Here is a 24,521-nt window from a genome sequence, read left to right on the forward strand (position 1 = left end):
ACGCAAAAGCGTGCCTCAAGAGAGGCCCAAATATTGTGGGCGCTGAGGAATGGATGAATGTGGATCTTTTTCAACCCTTTCACTTACAGTAGTAAATTTTCGGTCGAGCGTTCCTTTCGATGATGTTTGGACCTTAACACATTAGTAATAGATCGTCTCTTCGAATTTTTCCATTATCTCACCAATTGTACGCTCAGATAGATGATTATGTCAACCATAATCTGCACGTAATGCACGAAACGTACGACAGAATTATAATTTTTCTAAAATTATTAAGGGAATAAAAACATAAATATCGTTGGTCGTATAGTAAACATCTATGTATTATCCAAAAAAATCATGATGCCCTGGTTGTCACACATAATCATACTAGACAATGGTAATTTTGATACGGTTTGCGGTGTTTTGTTTACCACCTGTTGGCACCCATATTGCAAGGAAATTTATAACCAGGCAGTTTGTTGCCAAACAACGTTCACTCCAGGAATAAAACATGTCCCAAAAATACACTACAGAGAGGTAGGACACTCACTATAGCAACAAGGAAGAGTTTCGGTTCGCATAATCTACGTCGAAAAAAATGAGATCGCCATCCATACAACCGGAATAGTGATCAGAATAGAGATTGAATTCAAAGGTAAGAACAGATAGGTTTATTGGATTGTCGAGTGGCTCTTTATAATTCTGTCGACACCGTAGGCAGTCGAATGTAGGTGGTGAAAGTTAACAGGTTAAATATAGTTCTTTTTAGATTCAAACTTTTGAACTGTGTTCAAGCTATGCAAATGTCATTATGTTATACTGACTGAACTGACAGAATGGCTTAGTGTTGTTCACAGTAATTAATTTGTTAACAAAAATTAAAAATAAATAAACATCAACTGGTACATTTTTGCCCATAGGTCTGTATTTATTGAAATCAAGAAAAAGTTGATAACAATGTGATGATGCCACTCAATATGTTCCATCCGTCCCATCTCATTGTTTGAATTCAGTTTGACAGGAGTGAAGATTGTTCTCTAGCTTGATTTATCCTTTATGTAATGACCTGTAAGTTTCATGTTCACATCGTGCTACCTCACAAATCTAATTGAAAAGGTAAATCCATTTGAAAAACTATATAAATTTATAATAATGGGAAAAAAATTGTTTTTTCATCTTGACATATCTGGCTGCTTCTATGAAATATTTTAACATTATATTACATATTATTTTGTCTGAAAGTTTCGTTCTTATATAGTTTGTGTTACTGAATTGGATTCTTGTGCAATTTTTTATTATTTGTAATGTTTATGTCAAAGATCAATGTTTGCAATAAATTAACAAATGTTTCAGTCTTGAAGTAGATCCAAACGCGGGATCGAAATGTCGACAATTCTGTAAGGATTTGGTTTAAATTGCCCTGTTCTCAAGCCACACACCCACTATTCAATCAATTGAATCCAAGATCACGAAGAAGACAATATGGCATTATGTTATACAGTTAGAATGCACTTTGGTACATTAGATCAAAACTAACGTTATCCATTATGATATTATGGATTCCACAAAATATCAATTGGGCACCGAAGAATATAACTCAAGGTTATTTGCTCGGTTATGTGTAACTCTAGTTAAATCTTTCGTTTCTATTGCACCGCATATTAAATTTACTATTACCCGATCAAACTGATGCCTGAAAATAGACAGGTTATTTGCGGTTTAGATTATTTCTACTTTTATAACCTATAAAATATTTACGTTCTGTCAGTTCTGTGTGTATAACCATTAGATAGTGCGACAACTGAAAACTTGAGAAAAAGAATGTACAATGAAATATCTTTTTAATATACTCAGTCGTTTCCATTTTTGATATAAAAACAACCTCTAAATAGAAGGATTTTTTGTAATTAACGCGTGAAGCTTCTGAGAAATAGAAAATTGGGAAAAGTAGAAAGCACGGTCGTGAATTCAAGAGCTTCTTAGCGCTCATGCGCCAATTGCATACACTTTACTGCATAAAGGAATATAAGATGTGACTTATTAATCACCCATGTGATCTGCGAAAACGCATTTGGCGTATGAGCGCTCAAAAGCTCTTGATTTCAAGTGAGTGGTACCCTCATATTTTTTTTTATTTTGAAGCTAATACTTCTCAGCACTTGTGAGCTCACGATCGAAATTGAATTTCTAGAAATGAGTGATCCATCAGTAAACATTTCAATCATTTCTGATACGTGGAATCTGATGAAATCATTTTTCATCAATTAATGCACTCAATTATGGTATAACGTATTTTTATATGCATAGAGTAAGATTTATGTTATTTATAATCTGGCCTAAGTCATCAACAATGGTCCAATTTCAAATAAAAAAAAATTAAATGATGATATTTTGACTGACAGTTTTTTATTTTTCACATTTCACTTTATCCGGAAATATCGATGATCACTTAAAATATAGATCAGTGAGAATTTTAATAAAATGAAACATGAATAATATGGAACATAGTTGAGTAGTTTTACGGTACCTAATAAATTTTCATTGGATTCACTGAATATGAAAATGTTCTATGTAATTGCATCATATTTCCTATACGATTTACCATGCTACCAAAAACAAACGTGTTTCCATAAACGATTCAAATGTTTATTTCATAGGAATAATCAACTTCTTAGGAGATTTATTTGAATTTTGAAATATAAAATCGGATATTCAGAACTGAAAGTGAATTTGGGAATATAAAACTCGAGTAACACATTTCCAATTCAAATTTGAAGAAAAATGCGGAATTTCCTCAACCAATGAGAGCCGACAACATGTCTACAGAACTTGCAACCTACTTGTCGACCACGTTTCATTTGAAAAAATTGTTTTTATTGTCAATTGTTTTTATCATCGCCAGACAATGGTCATAATTAACTTGTTAGAGGAACTCTGACATCCTATTATAGATCGAACAAACACGCTCGTCAATCATATCGATAAATTCGTGTTTATCGTCTTTTAAAGGAAGACTCATGAATAGGACGAGCAATCGTTGTTTAATAACAAAACTCCATCTTCATGGCGATCGATCGGAAAATGGTCGAACAGCACGAGTCGACTGTGGAATTCGAGGAAACGGAAATTAAAAATGTTTGCGAAATTAGTCATGTTATTGAGGCTAAGGAAAGAGTGTTGTGAAATTTTACACGATGGATTATTATAACTTTAAAGGTGTGATAGGATGTTCGTTATGACATCTTATCTCAATCATCCTATCTGAAATGATAAAGATTTGAATGACATGTTGTCAGACCCAGGATGTCAACTAAAATTTTCACAACATTATGTGAAAAGTTATTGGACTCCCTCAAAACCGGGAATGAATCGATTTTTTTTACTTCCTAGCATGAAAAAGCATAGCCAGCTCAATTCAGATTATGTCATCATTTATAATCAACGAGATAATCAATAATAACATTATTACCACCATTAATACTAAATAAAGATGTTAGTAAATTAATTGCATTATGTGGTATATTGATATTCACTTCTCGCTGGAAGTTGAAGGTTGGTTTTCCTTGTCCGAATGTTTCCACATATAATTCTTCTCAGAAATAATTTTCTAATTTATCCATGAATTTCCTATTCCTATAACTTTATGCAACAGTGCTAGATTTCTATCCACTATGGCTTTAAAGCACTAATATTATCAACAGCTTTATCGGCCAACAAAGAAGTTGATGAACGCCGAAAGCAGTGAAGGAAAATGAGATAATCAACTATTGTAATCTGAGATAATCAGCTATTTCATTGGACAATTTTCCAAAAGTGTTTTCAACTAATGACTGCATTGAACATTTATTATTTATATTACTCAGAGAAAAACGTCTTTGTCTTATTTTCGCCTTCCCCAGAACCATATAATTGCCAAAAAGGGGACAAAATCAATCGAATAGTTTTCTTTGGAGATGATAACGCGCTATTTACATAAGTGTTAATGGAATCTTTGAAATGGTGCGCTTTTTCGGCAAAATATACTAGTGATACGAGTATACTCTCGCTATCTCTATTTATTCTTTCTATCATCCGAGCTATCATCTATTTGTTTCATTACACATCAATCACAAAATTCTTTGAAGTACTTTTCGCAAATTCCTCAGGATTTTGGTGACAGCAAATCCACCACTATTTTTGAAGAAGTTTCTTCAATAGTCTATTTACACGTTTTCACAATATTTATTTGAAATATGTACTTAGGAACAGCTTAATAAATGCTACCTCTTTTTCAATTTCCACAAGATCAATATGACTACCCTTATTAATCATTGTAACAGAATTCAGTTCATTCATGATATTCACAAATGGAACATTTTCTTTCGATTTTTCAATTAAAATCTTGCATACTTGCAAAAAATAGTATATACACCTCGGGAATTGTTTCTGCCTTAATTCAAAAAATTTAGGCTCGAGCTTCTGTCCCAAACTTCAAAGGGACATGAAAAAAGCAATTTAATACCCTTCGTGTGAAATATTCTATTATGCATTATCAGGACACTATCGAAATAATGTTTATCTCAGGCTGTACTATCCATATGCAATATTATAAAATATGAATTATAAATGCTAGTGCTCTATGAACCAATTTTGGTAATGGCCCACTCTGATTCAAGCTGAATTTTTATAATGGTATATTCTATTGTTTACTTATTGCTTCTCGAGTGGAAAAAACAATACATGGCAAATTTCACCATACTCTAAGATTAAATCATTGAACACAAGTTTTTCTTTTGGTCTATTTTCAAACGATTATGAGTTGATATAACATTATAACAACGAAACATTCTCATTGCAGTTTGAAATGGTATATATTATGTATATGCCAATGGCAATATAAGACATTTTTTGTGGTCCATTTTCAAAAACTATAATCTTGTGAAACATTTTTGATTGTTTCGAATTTGCAGGTGCTAAACTTAAATTTCAAAATTATTGACATCGATGAAAATTGAATGATCTTGAAGACAAGTAATGTTGATATCAATCGACTCATAGAAATTACAAAGAAAAGCCTGTAGCTGAACATTTTTCTCGGATAATCTTGAATCTATATCGGCCTAATGATTTAACGTCCGTTATAATATGTTCGTGGTCAGTTGATCTAGCTATAGGAATGATCGTTTCTTCCTTGTAATTATTTCATAATTAAAATTGATCAAAACATTCAGATTCGGTGGTTGGGAGATGCTAGCAATATAGTGACTACTAACGAAGAATTGATAGAAATACCTACATACTTTGATTGGGCGTCAACGAGGGCGTCAAGCAGTTTTGCAACTTTTTTCCGATATTTGTTTAGTTTGACTCGAAATTTTTTGAGGATATGAAAATATCAAAAATGAAACAAACTATAAGAAGCACTCAGTTCTAAAATTTTGACAATCGAGTGGTTCTGGTAAAGCGATAAATATAAAATAACGTATATTGCGTGAAATTGTTATTTCACATCTAAATGCATATTTTCATTGAATTTCGCTCTTTTAGGGCCAAGAAATACATAATTGGGTTTTTGAAGCAACATAAGGCTTACTAAAGATGATGTCTAGTACTTGCCATCAACAACTTTGCTATTTGTGAATGATACCAACATTTTTGTAAATGAAGAGTTTACGTTGATCTCTAAAGAAAAGTGATCGATTGATTTTTTTGAATTTCTGAATAGTACATGGTTGTGCGGACAGAGAAAAGACAAAGATGTTTTTCTGTCAGTTATAGAAATGAAAAATGTTGTACACAGCCAATAGGTGAAAACACTTTTGGAAGATCGCCAAATAATAACAGCTGAATACCTCAGATTACCTGATTCATCTTCGAAGATATGGGCCACTGATTTCGGCGCTAATCAACATCTCTGCTGGCCGATACAGGTGCTGATATTAGCGTTATAACACTTCATGGCGGTTGGAAATCTAGCATTAGTGTTATGTACAAAAAAAATTTACAAATGATTTTTGAAAATATTCTTGTGGGTGAACATTCGGAAAAAGAAAACCAACGAGTGGAAAGGATTAATATTGATATACTAAATAATTGAATTGATTCACTAATATCTTCGTTCAGTATTAGCGGTGAAAACAATATTAATGTAATTGTTAATAATAAATAAATACATATAATAAAATAATCTTGAATTGAGTTAACTATGCTTTCTTTCCTAAGGAAGTAAAAGTACTACCGCTTTGAGGGAGCAAAATAGCTCTTCATATATGGGTCGTTCAAAAACATAATATTATGCTGAATAGGTACACCGAAACTGTCATAGTGACTGAACCCAAATCTATAGCTGGAAGATTACCCTCAGTTGTCGAACAAAGCTGTTCATTTTGAAAAGAATTGATATATCTATAAGCTGTAGTATAAATGCTGCACTTTTTTCATGCACGATTGAACCAATCTTATCTCATTTCCGCATTGAACCAACAAACCAATCGTCATAACGGACGAACTTTATTTCCGTTCTTGTGAACGGAAATAAAGTTCATCTTCTAAACCACCAACTGTGGCTCAACTGCACGATATGACATTAATTCGAGAAACACGAAAAACTGAACAAAATTTAGTTATGTTGACTAAGATTTCGAAATATTGCAAAATTGACCTTTATATATAGCGGATAAGAAAAAAGGTCTCATATTTTTTCTGAAAATTTAAAAGGGATAAAAATTAAATATTTGTCCTCTACTACCGCGAAATGGTGTTGAAGTAGAATTTTATGACACCTATCAAAAATCAGACCAAGAGCAGTATTAACGTCAACAATGAGACCGAGAATGAGACATAGTGACGAATTTTTTATTGCGTTCGACCTGTTGATAACGGAGTGATAATGTTTGTTAATAAATATCAGATATAAATTCATTTCATGATTAACAATTTCAATTTGTGATCGGTGATTAATTATAGTCTTGAGAAATACTATCACTGATAATAATTCAATATTATTATCTGCAAATGATTGCAAAATCGACGTTTAAATAAAATGTTTACGAACGAGTCAGAATACTAAGTAAATAGGTAGTGTATAATTGAATAAAACCACCATTATTTCAAGAAGATAATCAATGCGCTGAAATATTCGGGGAAAATCAATGAAAGTTCCGAAAAGTATCTGGAAAATGAAGTTTATTCAGTACAATAGCTCATTCGTAGGCTTGGGGTCGAACAAAACATTTTTCTAATGATTCATCACCTCTAGATGATAAAGATTGCAATTTACACTTCAATTGAGCGAATCTGTGGATTCATCAGCTCTAAAATTCGATATTTGAAATGAAATTCAAGTAGAATATTGATGATTTAACTGTGAGCTCTTGAGATTATTGAACTATTGAGATTATTACTAACGAAATATAACGAATGATAAATACATAAATAAAAGAAGATTGTTTATTCATTATTCAATTTTTCGTCGATTTCGGCGAAATAAAGAATTTCCTATTAATCACATGTAATTTACCTAAGAAGCCTTTTGTCCGTGCTGAAAAAATTAGACTACACTTTTATGTTGATGACTATTTCGTTAATAATGAGACCAAATTTGATACGGTTGTACTTCAACCCTTTTCTTTTAGAAGTATGTTGAACTACCCGGCGACCACCGTTCATAATATTTCCTTTATTATGACATAATTTTTTTGAAAACTTTCAGAATACATCACACAAAACCTGAATAGAACTAGATTGCCGGTGAAAATAGCATAGTTTTTTTTTCCTCAATTTTGATACTAAAAATAACTTATCTATCAAGTGCAATTCTTGGAATACCTATCAAAGAGAACGTTTATATCTATCCCTAGCACATTCTCGATAATTTTTAAATTTATCATTCAACGTTTCCAATCGATTATGCAGAAATGATTGTGTAAGCTCCAGGTGGATCTTCATGAAATTTGATCTTAACTGTTTTCAGATCGTGTGTTCAATGAACAAAATTAATAATAATAAAAATTTCAAAATATTCATGCTTGAATAAATTACTGTTATCTGCTTTCAATACATCATTGTCTTGATTTAGATAGCTTTGCATGCCACGCATAAATGGGTAAATCACTCAAGAAGTAATCAATACCTTGGCCACTGCGAATTCCCGAAAATATTCCACCAAGAAGGCCTCTTCTGTCTGGACTCCGGAGGAGTGCTTGGATCCACAACACCCTTTCGCCTCTTTTTTTCGAACTTGATGGCATGCCAGGATTTCCTTCTGGACTTCTTGTCCACAATTAGCGTCACCTCCTCCTGTATGTTAGGCCAGGAGTCTTCCCTCACCCTAGATATGGGCGACTCATCAATCCAATGCTCCTTCTCGTGGACCACTTGGAGAACTTCCGTATTCATCATCATCATCCTGCGAATTTTCAATTTACATCGCCACTTTCACTGAACTGGATGAAATCGAAGAAAAACACTTTGTTCGTTGTTCACACGACAAATGACTTTCACAATCGCGATGTCTCTGGGCAAAATGAAGAAGTCGATCACAATACCGGGGTCTTTTCGAATCGAAACTTCGGTATGGAAACTCGAAAAGATGTGTCGAAATCGTAGTTGGCGCTCAGCTTAAGGGAGTGTTCGCGATTGGTCGCGTCTTTATGAGCAGTTACTTCTAAGTGCACTAACCCGCTTGCGATACGTGCTATCGTTGTAGAACCGCTGGCTGGCTTAGAGCGACTGACGCTGCACGCTGCTACTTTCACAAATCCGTTGTGTGAGCTGGTGCCGCGCTCTTTTCCGTTTTGTGTCGAAGAGTAGTCACAAGGGAAATATATATGTCACTTCTGCCATTTACGATATGAGTTATCGTCGTGTGCAATATTTGACTTATGGCCCGAAATAGGCTTGAATTAGATTTGGGTTCTAAGCGATGCGGGAGTTATTTTCGGGGAAACCGGATGAGATAATTCGTCTATTTTCGAAGAAATTTTCCACAGAAGTTTTCCAATCGGAATGTTGTTGGATCCGCAATATACAGAATAATCCTAAATTGTATTTACAGGGGGGTAATGGGAGATTCCTTGGATAATTTTCAAGAAAAAAAAGTCCTATGCTTATGCTTTGTTTTCGAGATACAGGGTATTTCTTGCTTCTTACTTTTTTGTGATGATTATAGCAGTTTATCGAATTTTTATATTCATCTTTGCTACATATTGGGTGAATGAGTACCAAAACATATAATTAATTTATTCATCACAGCTTACTAACTGATTTTTATAATAATTTGGACATTCCTGAGGATTACTAATCTGTGCCATACTACAGAACTATACAAGAACCCAAAAAGTGTAGGCTGAACCCATTTTACATTTACACCTGAAAATGTTCTGGAGGAAAGAAGCGGGCACTGTTCCAGGAAAAATATCACTATGTAGATTTTCATTCAAAATTAGCATTTCTCATAATGAAAACCTCGTATTGCCTATTGGAATAACTATGCCAAATTTAAGATGAATATCGTGAGAAGGCAAGGTGTTATAAGAAGAAAACTTAAAAAAAATCAACACTCTATATCTCAAAAACAAAGCGTTTGGAGGCCCATGTTAATAGAACATTTTTCTTAAAATTATCCGAGGAATCTGTTATTTTCATTTGTACTTCCAATTGAGGGACATCCTGTATTATATGTTTATGTCTTCAACAAAGAAAAGGGCGTTCTCACAGAAATTCAGTTGATCAAATTCGACGTTTTGAAACACACACAATTATACTTATACAATCAAACAATGGGCCTGTTCTGAATCAATGATTTTGGTTTATTTTTGTGTATTATGGATATTCAAAATGGATTATTAAATCGCAGATTAATGTGTTTCTCCGATGGACTTGAGTCTAGTTAAGATCTTCAAAAAAATCCATAGATATATCTCAAAAATATAATTCAAATGAATAGTTTTCAAGAATCCTACTTGAATGGTTTTTCAATAAAAGGTTACATTGTGATATTTTCTCTTCTATAACTTCATGAATTCTATCCTCAATGTATTTAATCGATTGCGGAGCATTAACATAGATTATATTTCTCTCGTGGCCCCAAAAGAGAAAGTCGGAAGGTGTTAAATCACAAGATTTCGGCAGCCAAGGGCGATTACCTCTTCAAAAAATAACACGGCCAGAAAATTTTTCTTATAAAATTGCGATTGTTTCGTTGCTTATGTGGCACATAACGCCGCCAAATTGTATTGTATTGTTGAAAATAAACTCCGTCCGCAAAAAAATCTTTCAATTCCTGCCATAAAAAGTGAGTTATTCCCAAGATGGATGAGGAATCGACAAACCTGAGTTTTCGTCAACACTATATGAACTAGAGCAGCAATATTCTCATTCTTGAGCGACGCACATGGTTTCGATTCTTCACATCACTAACTTGTCCCAACAGCTCAAATTTTTCCACCAGTTTCACTATTGGCAGACGAGAAGGTTCATGATGACGCAAAAGTGCTTTAGTTTTGCGAAGTGTGACTGCAAAATTTTTATGCTTTGTTGAAGCGTGTATCGTTCCATTTTTGTTAATGACGTAGTTTTTACATCAAATGTCAAAAGATTACAGCTTCAAAAAGTGACATCTACCCAGATAGCAGGTTATTCAAGATTAAACCTCTTACGGTAAAACCCTTGACATACAAGGTGTTCAGGTTTATTAAGGAATGTCAAAACTTATAGGTCATAAGTACATAAATAAATAAGTCTATAATTCATTCTTGTTATGAAATATTTTTGAAGAATTAAAGTCTTTTGAAAATTTTTCATTATGACCTAATCATAAGAAACCACAAACCAGACTGTATCTATTTACGACTTACGAAAGAAAAAAATTAAAATTGATCTTTAGATATTATTATTGTAAAGTGATGTAGAATGGAATTGCCATAGATTCGAACTGTGTAAGATGCATAGAAACTATGCATCTATGAACAGAACAATTATCGCAGTTCAGTTTCGTTTGCTACAATGCAATTATCGCTGTAATTTTCGATAATTGTTCTCCATATACATAGAATTTTTGACAGGACGGAAATATTCGGTCTAAGAAGCAAGAACAGGAGAAGAGAGGGGGTTTTTGTTTTTGTTGTGGGATTGATGATGTCTGTCGTTTTTTAATGTTTTTTTTGTTCAATATTGTTCACTCGCCAATTGAAAGTTGTTTATTTTTCATATGATGGCACCACGTACAAGCGATAGCTCCTAGCTAAAGCTTCTGTGGTAACCATGTATTCATTCATCTCTTTTATTATACAACTGTATATCGGGTGTCCCAAGGTGAGTGGCCTATTAGATTATTATGGAAACTATTGATGGTAAAGATTTCAAATTTTGTGGATAGATATTTGGCCAGTTAAGGTACATTTTTAAAATAATTTCACATTTCCAGTGTTGCCGGATGTACGACAATTTGGCAACAACTTTGTTATTTTAAATGGGACATCCGGTATTTCTATTTTTTTTATGATACTCCATAAAATATTAAATCTATTCACTCTTACTTTTCTTCCCTATCTTTAACGGTTTTTGAGTTATTAATTATTTTTCGAAATTTTAGATCAAATTGGCGTATTACGAAAATGACTCTAGTTCGCTCAATATTTGAGATTTAAGTCAGAAATTTTGCAAGTCGTTAGATATTGATCTGATCTGTGTCACTGCTTTTGAATTATGGTTGTCAATAATACAGGACGGACCAAAAAAAATCATCATTTACCAAGTTACAAAATAGTAAAAAAGTCTGTGTAAGTGAATAGAAAAATTGTAGAATGTGTTGTACTGATTCCAAAAATTGAAAAATATACTAGGTGTCTAATTTGAAAAAATAAACTTTTTCACAATTTTGTAACTTGGCAAATGATGATTTTTTTTGGTCCGTCCTGTATTATTGACAACCATAATTCAAAAGCAGTGACACAGATCAGATCAATATCTCACGACTTGCAAAATTTCTGACTTAAATCTCAAATATTGAGCGAACTAGAGTCATTTTCGTAATACGCCAATTTGATCTAAAATTTCGAAAAATAATTAATAACTCAAAAACCGTTAAAGATAGGGATGGAAAAGTAAGAGTGAATAGATTTAATATTTTATGGAGTATCATAAAAAAAATAGAAATACCGGATGTCCCATTTAAAATAACAAAGTTGTTGCCAAATTGTCGTGCATCCGGCAACACTGGAAATGTGAAATTATTTCAAAAATGTACCTTACATGGCCAAATATCTATCCACAAAATTTGAAATCTTCACCATCAATAGTTTCCATAATAATCTAATAGGCCACTCACCTTGGGACACCCGATATATTGATGAACTGTAAGTGTGTTTAATTTGGTGAATAAATATTATTATTATTGAATATTATTATTGACAATAACAATCGTATGATGCGGATGAACCATTATTTTAAATTTGAATTCGTCGACGCACAAAACTACTTAATTTAATATAAAAAATCATGTGTGAAATCCGTTGAAATTATAGAAGAAAATTTTTCGATACATTCTTTTAGGAATTCGGATTTCTCGGAAAAAGGTGAAAAAGCTACCCTCCAATATTTTCAAAGACTTCTAGGTCTAGAGCGGGATCTGCCCATATCTTTGGAGAAATTGCACTGAAAAAATATTTACTGATTTGCAGTAAGTACTTCGAAATGTTATTATATTAATTCACTATTGCGAATATTTCTCTACTGTTTCTCTTTGTGTTATGGAAAGAAATAGATAGACAGGGAGTTAAAATTTTTATGGTTTTTATGATAATGATACCTACTCATAACAGATCATAGAAATCAATTATAGTTTTAGAGATACCTATAGAGGAGATTTGTTGTTTTTTAAATGGGCCACCCAATATTTTTCAACGCAGTTTTCAGCCGAAGATTTGTCGAGGAGCATCTCGATAACGGTTTTTCAAAAATGTCATCTTATTATTATTATTATTATTGTTACAATAAGAGTAGAGGTACAAATACCTATAAACTCAAACTTAAAAAAATAACATTCGGAAACTAAATATAACTCAAAACAAAAATTATGGTTTACAATGACAAAAAAAAAATTAGGACGTATTATTCTCGAGGTTGGGTAATCCATCGGTCATATCCATTCTTGAAGGCGTTGGTGGAGGTTGCATCTACAAGATCCCTCGGTAGACTGTTCCATAAGTGGAACACCCTATTTGTGAGGAACTGCTGTCTCTGAGGCGTGCGGAACTGTTCTCTCCTAAGCTTAAGTGAATGGCCCCTGAGGTGATTGTAGTTTCTGGAAAACAAGCGACGGATATCGTCGCCAAAATGATTGCGAAGGGCTTTGAAGGTAAAAATGATATCGCCTCTTGTTCTCCTGTCTTCAAAGTTTGGCAAACTGAAGAGTTGCAGTCTTTCCTCATAAGAGGGTCTAATGGGTCCATAAGGAAATCGAGTTACCCACCGTTGAACCGACTCCAGAAGAGCTGCGTCTGCTCGAGATGAAGGCCACCACGCTGGTCCTGCATATTCCAGAATAGGTCGCACATAATATTTTATCAGTTTGCTGAGCGTAGCATTGTTACAGCCGTTAAAGGATTTTGAAAGAATGAAAGCAGTCTGCTTTGCCTTGCTAGTAATATGCGCAATATGTTTGGACCACGAAAGGTCGGTCGTGACAGTCACGCCAAGGTCACACTGATGCAAAACAGAAGGAAGGGTTTTACCATCAAGACGGTAGTGAAAAGATGGGTTTGTTTTGCCAATGTGTAGAACTGAGCACTTATCAACATTCAAAGGCAACAACCAATCAGAACACCACTGAACCAACCGGTCTAAATCCTCCTGAAGAGTGCTATACGATGAAAGAGGGTTGTTGTACAACTTCGTGTCATCCGCGAAGAGGAGGCAAGGGGATTTTAAAATACATGGCAGATCGGATGTGTACAGGAGAAAGAGAATGGGCCCAAGAACCGATCCCTGCGGCACGCCTGACCCAACTGTTCTGTTGGATGAAGATAAAGCATCACCCACTTTCACACGAAATGTTCTGTTGGACAAAAAAGCTGAAATCCAGCTCAGGAGATTTCCACGAACGCCGAGATGATCCAACTTCGAAATGAGACGCCTGTGTGGAACCCGGTCAAAGGCTTTAGAAAAGTCAAGATACAAAACGTCCACCGGAATGCCGCGGTCGTACGACTCAGTCCAAGCAGACAGACCTGTTAGAAGATTAGTAAGAGTGGAGCGGCCGGGAATAAAGCCGTGTTGCTCCCGCGGTATGATAGAGTGCTCCATAGCAAATTTGATAAGTTGGTCACAGATTATGCGTTCTAGAACTTTGGCGACTGATGAGACTAGACTTATTGGACGATAGTTCAGTGGTGAGAGCTTATCACCCTTTTTGAAAATTGGCGTAACCGTGGCAGACAGCCAGTCACATGGAAGACAAGAGTCTCGGAATGACTTGGAGAATATGGTGGATAAAGGCACCGCCATAGCCTTAGCACAATATTTAAGTAAACGTGAGGTAATACCATCACGTCCGGGAGAGGTATCAACTTTTAGTTCCAAGAGGTATTTCTCAACGGTTTCTTCATCAATCCAAACATGTGACATCCCAGGAATAGACCGTTCTGTTTGACAAGTCGGGATAGGTCCAGGTGGCTCTGAGGTGAAAGCTGAAGAGAAGACATCAGCGAGTACATCCGCCGACTCCACAGGACTCCCACACATGTTACCATCAAGCCTTCTAACAATCGGTGCCCCAACCTTAGAATTGAGGAAGGATCTTACGTATTTAAACATCCGTTTAGGGTTCCTGGACGAGACCAAATTATTCTCAAATGCTGCCTTGGATGACTTGATTTCCTTACTGACGAAGTTGGAAAGGTTACGATGATTTATGTAGTCCGAATCAGCTCTGGTTCTCAAGAATCTCTGCCAGAGAGATTTCTTTCTTCTCACTAGTGCCAAAATACGATCATCAATCCAGGGTCTCAAAGGATTAAATTTAACCTGTTTTGTATACGTATTGGATGCAATAGCAGTCTCAACAATTGAGAGAAAGGTAGACCATATAGCATTCATCTGATCGTCTGCAAGGATCAAGCTCCAGTTCTTCGATGACAGTTCCGCAGCAATGCCGTCATAGTTCACTTTCCTTATGGTTTTGAATTGATTATTTTGGGAAGTGGGAGCCTGTAACTGGATTTCAGTGGCCAAAGTTAAATGGTCAGATTTTCCGAATGGTGCTAAATATTTGATCTCTGATACAGTGTCTGGGTCTGATGTGAATCTTATTTGAAGATATTGAATTCTTCGACTTCATTGTTTTGATGGGACATCTCATACATACGATAATATTTTTCATCCATTTCGAGATTTAATAAATTGTTCTGGGATTTTTCTGTAATTTCTATGTTTTGTATTTCACTCATAACACATTATAGAAATTTATTACCGTTTTAGAGATATGGAGGAGAGTTGGTAGTTTTTAAATGGGTTATCCTATATGTATATGACTCGATTATGACCTACAATGAACACAAAATGAATTAAATCTCGACATTAATATTTATATATGTATAAAGTGTCCCTTCAAAAAATGAAGTCGAAAACGATTTTTCAAAAATATCTTATCGTTAACGGAATGCTTTTCGAAAATCTGCGGCTAAAAAACTGCCTTAAAAAATATGGTGTATTCCATTTAAAAAAACCAACTCTCCTCTAAATCTCTAAAACGGTAATTGATTTCTACGATCTGTTATGAGTTTCATATAAATATATATTTCATAATATAACATATCTTTGATCTGCTTTCTGATATTTTATTTCGAAAAAACGAGATCAGGGGTCCTGAAGATTTTTTCTCGAGATGCTTTTAATAAGCATCGAATTTGGGACACCCTGTACATTGTGTTCAAATTTTTCCTTAAAATTGTTTAAATAACCCCAGCAAGCGATGTTTTCCTACCAGGAATTGAACCAACCTGTATAGTGTAAGTGCTTCGGCAGTGCACCAGTGAGTTAAAAGTATCCAGGATAAATTTTCAAAGAAATAGGTTATGAAATAAATTAATCGAAATTATTCAGATGATTGCATATGAAAAGAATTCAGAGGAAGCGATGGGTTCCAGAAAATTTAAAGGATATTCCGATGACTAAACGGTGTAGATATTTATTGCGTACCAAGTGAGATTGAGAGCCCTGAAAGTATCGGATTATGGTCGTTAATTCATGAAATAATCGGAAATATGCTTTCTGCGGAATACCATCGTAAACACGTAAACCCTCGAATCTCTCCGCAAACATAGAGACTCTCGACAGTCGACTCCGTATTTTTAGTCTGGCATATTTATGTCAGTGTGCCGAGAACAGAGCGGTGGCAGTTGTTAAATATTAGCTCAGATCGTGATAGGATGATAGAAGGAGTGTTTTGATAGCTGGATATAAATGGCGACCAAAACATGCGGTGCATACCAGGAGTGGGCTGATCATCCCACTTGTCTGTACATTCAACGGTTAATTAGGATGAGGGTGGATGGCGAACTTTGTTTATGCCAAGTGACAGGTCAATGCGACATCTAGTGATGACGTAAGAGAAAAATATTTCTGTTTAAGATCTTTCACCGGAAAGTAATAATAATTTATTCATAAAAATTTCGAAATATCTCGCGTGATGTTAATGCGAGTAAGTCATTATTGAAAATGTACCTAAGTTTGATATCAAATTGAAGAATTACAAATTACAATAACTGATTCTCCAAATTGGTTATAGAGACTATCCAAATTGAATCTTCGAAACGAATTTCAAAATTTGGAATTTTTCCTTTTTATTTCACAAATTGGCCTAAGCCTCAGAAGGTTAAAACAACTTTATCTTTGAATCTTCGGAATATATAAGCATGAGAATAATGAGTGCTATAAGTACAAACGAAATAAATGCTGAATATATACATTTACCTCATCATAAAAAAACATTTATTTACTCGGTTTCGGTAGTATGTAGTTACTGAATGTCAAAGTAAGATGTACCTACTACACTACTTATAGTTTTTACTTTGCGTCTGTAGTATATACTCCAATATGTGTAGCAAATATCTCTTTGAATATCGATAGTACTAGGACGACGATTAGAGAAATCGAAGCCAGGGTTCGCCAAGGATCGTCAGCTCGGAAGCTTATTTGATTATTTGTTTCATCGTTTTTGTTACACAACTAAATTGTAGAGTCAACTCGGAAAACATTTAATATTTTTCTTGCTTGTGAGTTGTTTTATATTGGTATTACCTATAATGGTTGTTTATGCATGGTTCTGAAATAATGTCATCAGACGAAGAAATGCCTCATGAAGAAGATTCCAAACAGAAATAAGAATCCAGTAATTCAAAGAAAGGAAAAAACCGAATAAAATAACTTCATTTCTTTGTAATTAACAGATCTACTGTCAAATACATATTTCATTATAAAAAGGCAAAATTCAATATGTTCACTATATTGAATTCAACAAAATTCCAAATTTGTAATACGCAAAAGTTGAGTTTTAATTTCGAGATATTCACTAGGATGTTGTTTCTCTGATTGAATTGGTATTATGCTTCCACAAAAAAAAAGGTTAAGAAAAAATTCACCTAGTAATAATAACTTGAAGTCGAGGGAACATTGAACAATATACCGGAAAAGAAGGATTGAAATTTTTCAAATCTTCAGGTGCAGCCTATATCCACGATGATTATATATTTATGATGAAATTACTACTTGTCTCAAGTAGGGAAGTAGGTCTTGTACTTCCTTCTTTTAATTATAGGGTAAGGCTCACCTCAGAAGAAGGACCATTGTTACAAACCATTATTATATGCAATTGTTCATGTAATACTCACTTTACTATACATCTCTATAAAAATGAAGAAAATATTATTGGAATAATGGAGTAATTATTTTACGTTTTTTATGATTAGTTAAGACCTTGAAAATATTTTCCGATAAGTTATCGACTTCTTTCTGTGTTTGAAAGAATAGGTACTTGTAGATAGATTCTTGAATTTTTTTCATGAATCTCAGATTTTTTCAGAATATCAGCATGGATAGTTGAAAACAAAGAGTACAGAAACTGCGATCATTGATTTAACGCCCTTAAGTCTTAAAGACATGGGGAGAGGTGGTGTCCCATAGGGGCTGTTTATTGACTTCTGGAGCTTTCTAGTACATAAAAATTTGTTCCGTAAGCTATATCAATATGGAATAAGAGACAAGCAGTTGAATCTAAGGAGGAGTTATTTGGAAAATAGGCATCAAAAAAAGTCCATTGAGGTTAACGGTATTATCTCCGAGTAATCTGATGAAATGTTTGAGATTGGAGTTCCCCAGGGAAGTATCCTGGGGCCTCCACTCTTTCTGATTCATATTAATGACTTACCGAAGAACTTTAAACAGATGAAAACGTTCAATTGGATTTTCCTGCAATCGCATCGATAGCTGAAGATGGACATGCAGATGACACGGATCTAATTGTTGTCTTGATATTGATGATGGACTATATGATAGATTGTTATTTCGGCTGTTTCCATCCATAGATAATGGAAACAGCCCAAATAACAATCTATGACACGGACCTACTGATTATATTACCTTATATTTCTGGAAGTTCGCCTAAAAATGTTTTTCCACTGTCTCAAATGAGTGTCTACAAACTCATCTCTACATGAATTATGCTAGGACGCAATAGTGATTTTTAGTGCATCGTATTCAAAATTCATAAAATAACAAGTTATTGATCTTTTGGGAAAGTCCATAAATGTAATAGTATATCCAAAGTCACTTGAACTAGTCTATAAAAACGCTTGGTCCCTTTGAAGTAGATACTGTGATCCACTAAATACTAGGGTTTATTTGAAAGTATTGATAAGCAATAAATTCCCTGACCCTAAAGGAATTTCTGGAAACTTGGACAACCCTTGTATAATCGAAATATTCTGGCTTTCTCTAAGTGACTTTACATATAGGTACTATACCAGTACTGATTTTCTGGGAATAATATTTGAACATCAGTTGTGTTAGTCAGAACATATAATTTCTCTTCGGAGTGAATTAAATTCTGTTCTCTACCCACTACAAATTTTGAAAAAACAAGCAGACTATAATATAATCAGAATTATTATTATTATTATTATACTCGGTATATCCGCCAAAACATCTTGTCGAGGGCATTTCAGAAACCCAAGAATCCTAAAAACCATGGGACTTTATATCATAAAATGTATCCTCTTCCTGAAGAAATATGATCAATACTTTGAGGGCTATAGAAATCTAAATAACACAAGACGCATTTTTCTTCCCCATTTTCTGATATTATTGTATTAACACAAAAAATGTAGAATATATGTGCATCAAATTCTTCAATAATATATATCGTATTTGAGTAAAAGGCCACAAAAAGTTAAATTTAACGGTGTAATATCTTCCGGTATTGAAAATGAATACGGTGTTCCCCAGGGAACAACTTTGGGAAATTTGTTATTTCTAATATATATAAATGACATTATAAAAAATAAGAAACATTGTAAAATATTAGCATTTGCGGATGATACCATGTTATATATTACGGGAGAAAATAGTGATCATATGGTTAATATTATGAATGAAGATCTAGAAATAATAAATGACTGGATGGGAGATAATAGACTGATAGTGAATTCAAATAAATCGCAATATATGTTTTTTGGTAGCGAAATTAGATTAAAGGAAATTAATAAAGAAAATATAAAAGTGTCAATAAACAAAAATATATTGAAAGAAGCAACATCAATTAAATACTTGGGAGTAAAAATGGATCAAAATTTGAATTTTAAATTACATGTTGAGTATATTGCGGGGATGTTGGCACAAAAAATTCAGTTCATAAATAGAATTAGTGACAAAATAGATATAAAGACTAGATCGTTATTATTCAGGGCAATAGTTTTACCTCATTTGGACTTTTGCGCGTCATTATTTTTCAACTTGGAATCGAATAGCATAGATAAGCTGCAGAAAATCGTGGTATGAGAATGGTCTTGAGGTGTAATAGAAGAACTCCAATTAGGTTGATGTTAGAAGCGTTGAATTTGATGAATGTAAGACAAAGGATTAAATTCAGAACATTAGAAATGATTTATAAGATTGAACATAAAATGCTGCCAAACTATTTATCTGAAAATATTAAGTATATATCTGAAGTGCATGAGTATAATACAAGAAATAGAAATAACTTTTATGTAGATTCTTTTCGTACCTGTTCGGCATCAGGGTCAACACTTGTAAAAGGATTAACTTTATATAATGAATTGCCAAATGAAATAAAAAATTGTGATAATTATAGGAATTTTAGAAAATTATTGATTTCTTACATTAAGGAGCATTATGATTGAATTATTGTATTTCTGTAATTTCATTGTTTGTAAATAGTATATTTTGCTAATAAAGGGTATTATTATTATTATTATTATAATAAGCTTCCAAAAAAAATCAAACCTTATTCAGATAATTTAAGAATGTTACTCGAAAGCTACTAATGAACCATGAACCTTACCTTCTCTATAAATGAGTACCTGGATACCGATCTCCAAATTTGAGACTTATTTCTATTGTTTTTTCTGTTTCATTCTCTAAGTTTTTTTTCGTACTTATATTATTTCTGATTATATGAAAATAAATTTGTATTTTTATTATAAGAAATGAAGCGAAGATGAATATAATTCATTATTTTTTTCTTGAGTTGGAAATTGATATTGAGTTCTTTTTATAGATACCTTATTTTTTTTTTTAATCGTTTTCGAAATTCAACCCACACGTGTTTTCCACACTTGATCTTAATATTGCTAATCTTAACGCTTGCCGCTTCTGAAAGTTTCCGCTATTCAACCACGTGTGTTTATTGTCTGTTGTTTGGTTGACAAGGTCGCCAACACAGGAAGTTTGAACAAGAATTTTTATATCAGACTCAAAGGTAGTTTCGTATTCGTCATACATTCAACACTCATATCAAATAAGACTACGCCAAAATTGTGAAGACAATTTTCAAATTGAGACGAACCTCCTATTTTCTAGTAAAACGTGAAAATACATTGCAATTCTTGATATATGGTTTATAATTTCACCCCATAATGTAGATTAAGTGCTAACTATTATTATAATGCTCCACTCAATTAGTCCTGGGCCTAAACAGAAAAAACACTGTTTTCCTTAAAAATTCGACTTTATGAGTCGACATCTTCAAGAGTGATATGTACCCCAATACTCCTCCAACTTTTCTGGAGCTTTCGAAATAGGTTTCATCCTTGGCAATTACTTCTTCATTGAAGCACCAATAGGTACGTGTCTCCGGAATTTTCCATGGCCATTCGTTTCACTATTTTGCAATTGATTATAAATTTCAGTTCAATAGGTATTCTTGCAATTATTGAGAAAATTAAATTTCATATGGATATATAATGAATTCTTCTCATTAAAGATTTTAACCAAGATATTCGGATCCTCAAAGAACCCTCAAAATTTTAAGTCTCTTAGTATGTACGTACATTCTGTTCGAGACTCACGAAATATTTTGCGAAGTGAATTTTTCAGTGAGTTGAATCTAACGATTTCTCACTATTGTCGGTCCAAATTCAAAATGTTGTTGCCAAATCATTATAGAAAACAAGTAAAGACATTATCAGCACAAAATTACTCGTATATCGCAAGAGTGTACACTACCTTTCTCACTAGGTTCTTCAGTATAGATTCGTTTTGAATTTGTGCAGGAATGGCTTGATTTATTCTTTCTATTTTTGAAAGAAATCTTTGTATTGTAGTTTGAAATAAATTCGCTGAATTTAAAGTTCTTCTTTTTTATCACTCCGAAATTTAAGAGGTTCAGCAATAGTATTCCAATTATTTCAATCATGAATTTCAAAATTTTTTGAATTTTACATTCTGATGAAAAAATAAGAACGGGCCCTTTGAAGTTTTTCGAAAAATATTATACGCTCTCTCAGAATATCAATGAATGGGAATATTATCGAATAAGGAAGCGATAAATGAAAATTGGATCATGTTATCATTTTAGAAAAATTGGGAATCCCATGAAAATGAAAAAATGTTATAATTCATCATCGAAATAATTGGGATAAGATTGAAAAACTTTTCAATTTGCAAAATGATATAAAACGAAAACTATAAATTTTTCTGTGAAAAAATTAGAGAATTTATTCTAAATGAAACTAATTGTAAGCCAAAATTGTAAGTATCGATCAAGCGATTTCCGCACAGAATCAAAATGAATCAGCACTGAAGAACCTAGTGAGAAAGGTAGTGAACACCTTTAAGATCCTTCTTCTTTTGTTGGTGCCTATCCTCTGTTGGCTCCGCATTATTTTGTTGACTGCTGTTCTGGATATTCGTATGACGTCATTCTTTGAGAAAGCATCCTTAAGAAGCCTTATTTTTTTCTCTTAATTCGATGCCGTGAGAGATGTATCGTAAAAAAGCTATATTCTGGACGATAAAAAGCAACTCCTACAATGTCAATATTTTCAATTAGAAGCTTAGGATACATAATATTCGTGTTCATAGCCATTAAATCTACATGAGGTTGAAGAATACTGATAAGTCTTCCTAGTTGAAACACGAACACGTTTAAGGAGGTGTTGTCCCGTAAATCGAGGCAATCCCGCCTTTCGACTAGCAAAGGCTCAAGACCTTGTGATTTGGGCCCAGAATCAACACTTTACTTATCGACAAATCTCCTATCTAGATTGAGCGTTTGGAGTTCACTGGGTGCCATAAAACAAATTCAGGAATTCCCCTGTTACATGGGAGCACGATCAAGTTCTGGGATAAAATTTCGCTTGGTTACAGGATTTTTAGACGTCCAATTTTCACATGAGGATTTTCGCAAGACGGGTGCTTTTGTCAGATATTTTTGGGTGTCAGACTTCTATCTCATATATGAAAATGCCATAACATGAATCATGAGAAACATATTGAAAAAAACATAATGTCCCAGTTTTTGAGTATACCCCTCAATTGCTAAGATCTCAATTCAACAGAACATGTGTTAGCGCTTCAGATTCAAACCATTTTCTTAATCGTGAATACACTTATAAATCCTAGATTTGAGTTAATCAACAGTTAGATAACCTTATTTCAGTATAGCATATTTATTTCATATCATGCAGTATTACTGCTTGTGGAGAAAATATTTAATAATGAATTTTATATGTTATAATTTTTGATGGAATATGTCATCTGAATATTTTTCTTCTTCCTAATTTCATAATTTGACGTGACACGGTTATTATTATTATTTTTTCTAGTTTTCTAAGGATGAAGCGTTCTAATATTCTCCTGGAATCGGAAAACAGCTCACTATTTTCATTATTCCAGGATTTTGAATATGTGTATATCTAACGGGTGTTTTATTAAGAGTTTGAGAAATTCAAATAATCAAACAAGATGGAAATATTGAATGAATTTTTATTATTATAATCTGGTACATAATTCTATGGATAAAAATGGAACTTTTTTATGACGGCCCAATAGATGAATAAAGAAGACAAGGAACATGGAGGAGTGAGAGACTAGTTTCCTTAAATAACAGAAACATAACCATCAAGGATCAAATGACATTATTGTGTTATCTTAGATGAGGGTTACTAAATTGTGAATTTATAAATGAGATTATCATCCGAAAGAGTTTTCAATTGTAAAATAGATTTAGATGGCGTGTTTTTTGGAGAATTCCTATGAAATCAAAAAATAACTTTTTGTTTTTATTGGTTACAGCGTTTGTGGCAGATGTTATCCATGTAAAACCTCACATTCAGTTAGTTAATTTGTTTGTTTTTTTAAAATTTGTTATTTATTGATTGTATATTATTGATCTTTTGCAGAAGCCCTGAAAAAGCATTAAATTGATGCGAAAGCTTGGCATAGAATAAAGAGTCATTTACTCCCAAAACTCGAGCCTAAAGACCCTTAAATTTCATTCAATTTTGGCTCTTACAAATATTGCATTCCTCTACTGCCCTTCCAGGTGTCGATTACCTATCAATACGTTGATGACCTTCTTCTTGCTATTCCCGAAGACAGGACTGCTACGACTTTGGCAGTTTTCAATAACTACGACCCACACATTAAGTTTACTGCAGAAGAAGAAACTAAAAATGGTGTCCCATTCCTTGACACCAAAGCTATCAGATGTGCAGGTAACATTGTAAAATTGGATTGGTACCAAAAACCGACCTCTTCAGGTCGTTATATACATTATAGTTCCAACCATTCTTGGGCTATGAAAACTAACTTAATTAAAGGTATGTTTCGTAGAATTAAGAAAATCTGCCATCCAGATTTTCTTCATAACAGTGAAGAAAAGTTGCTTAAGATCTTTGAGAACAATGGTTACCCCAGGATGTTTTTGAACAGATGTCTGCATTCTCTAACTTCTAACCAAATCGACGAAGTCCCACAGATAAGAACATCGACATTAGTCGACCCTGCCACACATGACAAATATGCAAGCCTACCCCTCATTCCAC

The 24,521-nt window shown here is 33.5% G+C and overlaps 1 protein-coding gene across 4 annotated transcripts in view; it reads right to left on the reverse strand.

Moving 5' to 3' along the window:
- Positions 1–24,521, reverse strand: part of LOC123678486 (nuclear receptor coactivator 7) — a 275,490-nt gene that overhangs the window by 86,203 nt on the left and 164,766 nt on the right. Inside the window, exon 1 of one of the 4 annotated variants that reach the window (XM_045615525.1) lies at positions 8,093–8,758. The exons of 1 other annotated variant lie outside the window; for it this stretch is intronic. In XM_045615525.1, coding sequence (XP_045471481.1) covers positions 8,093–8,367 — 275 coding nt within the window. In that variant the 5' untranslated portion in view covers positions 8,368–8,758. Of the gene's footprint in view, positions 1–8,092; positions 8,759–24,521 lie in introns of those variants that run through there. 2 more of the 4 variants (XM_045615524.1, XM_045615527.1) reach the window with 2 other exon arrangements.

This window comes from Harmonia axyridis, chromosome 4 (genome assembly GCF_914767665.1).
Source record: "Harmonia axyridis chromosome 4, icHarAxyr1.1, whole genome shotgun sequence".
Classification (NCBI taxonomy): Eukaryota; Metazoa; Arthropoda; class Insecta; order Coleoptera; family Coccinellidae; genus Harmonia; species Harmonia axyridis.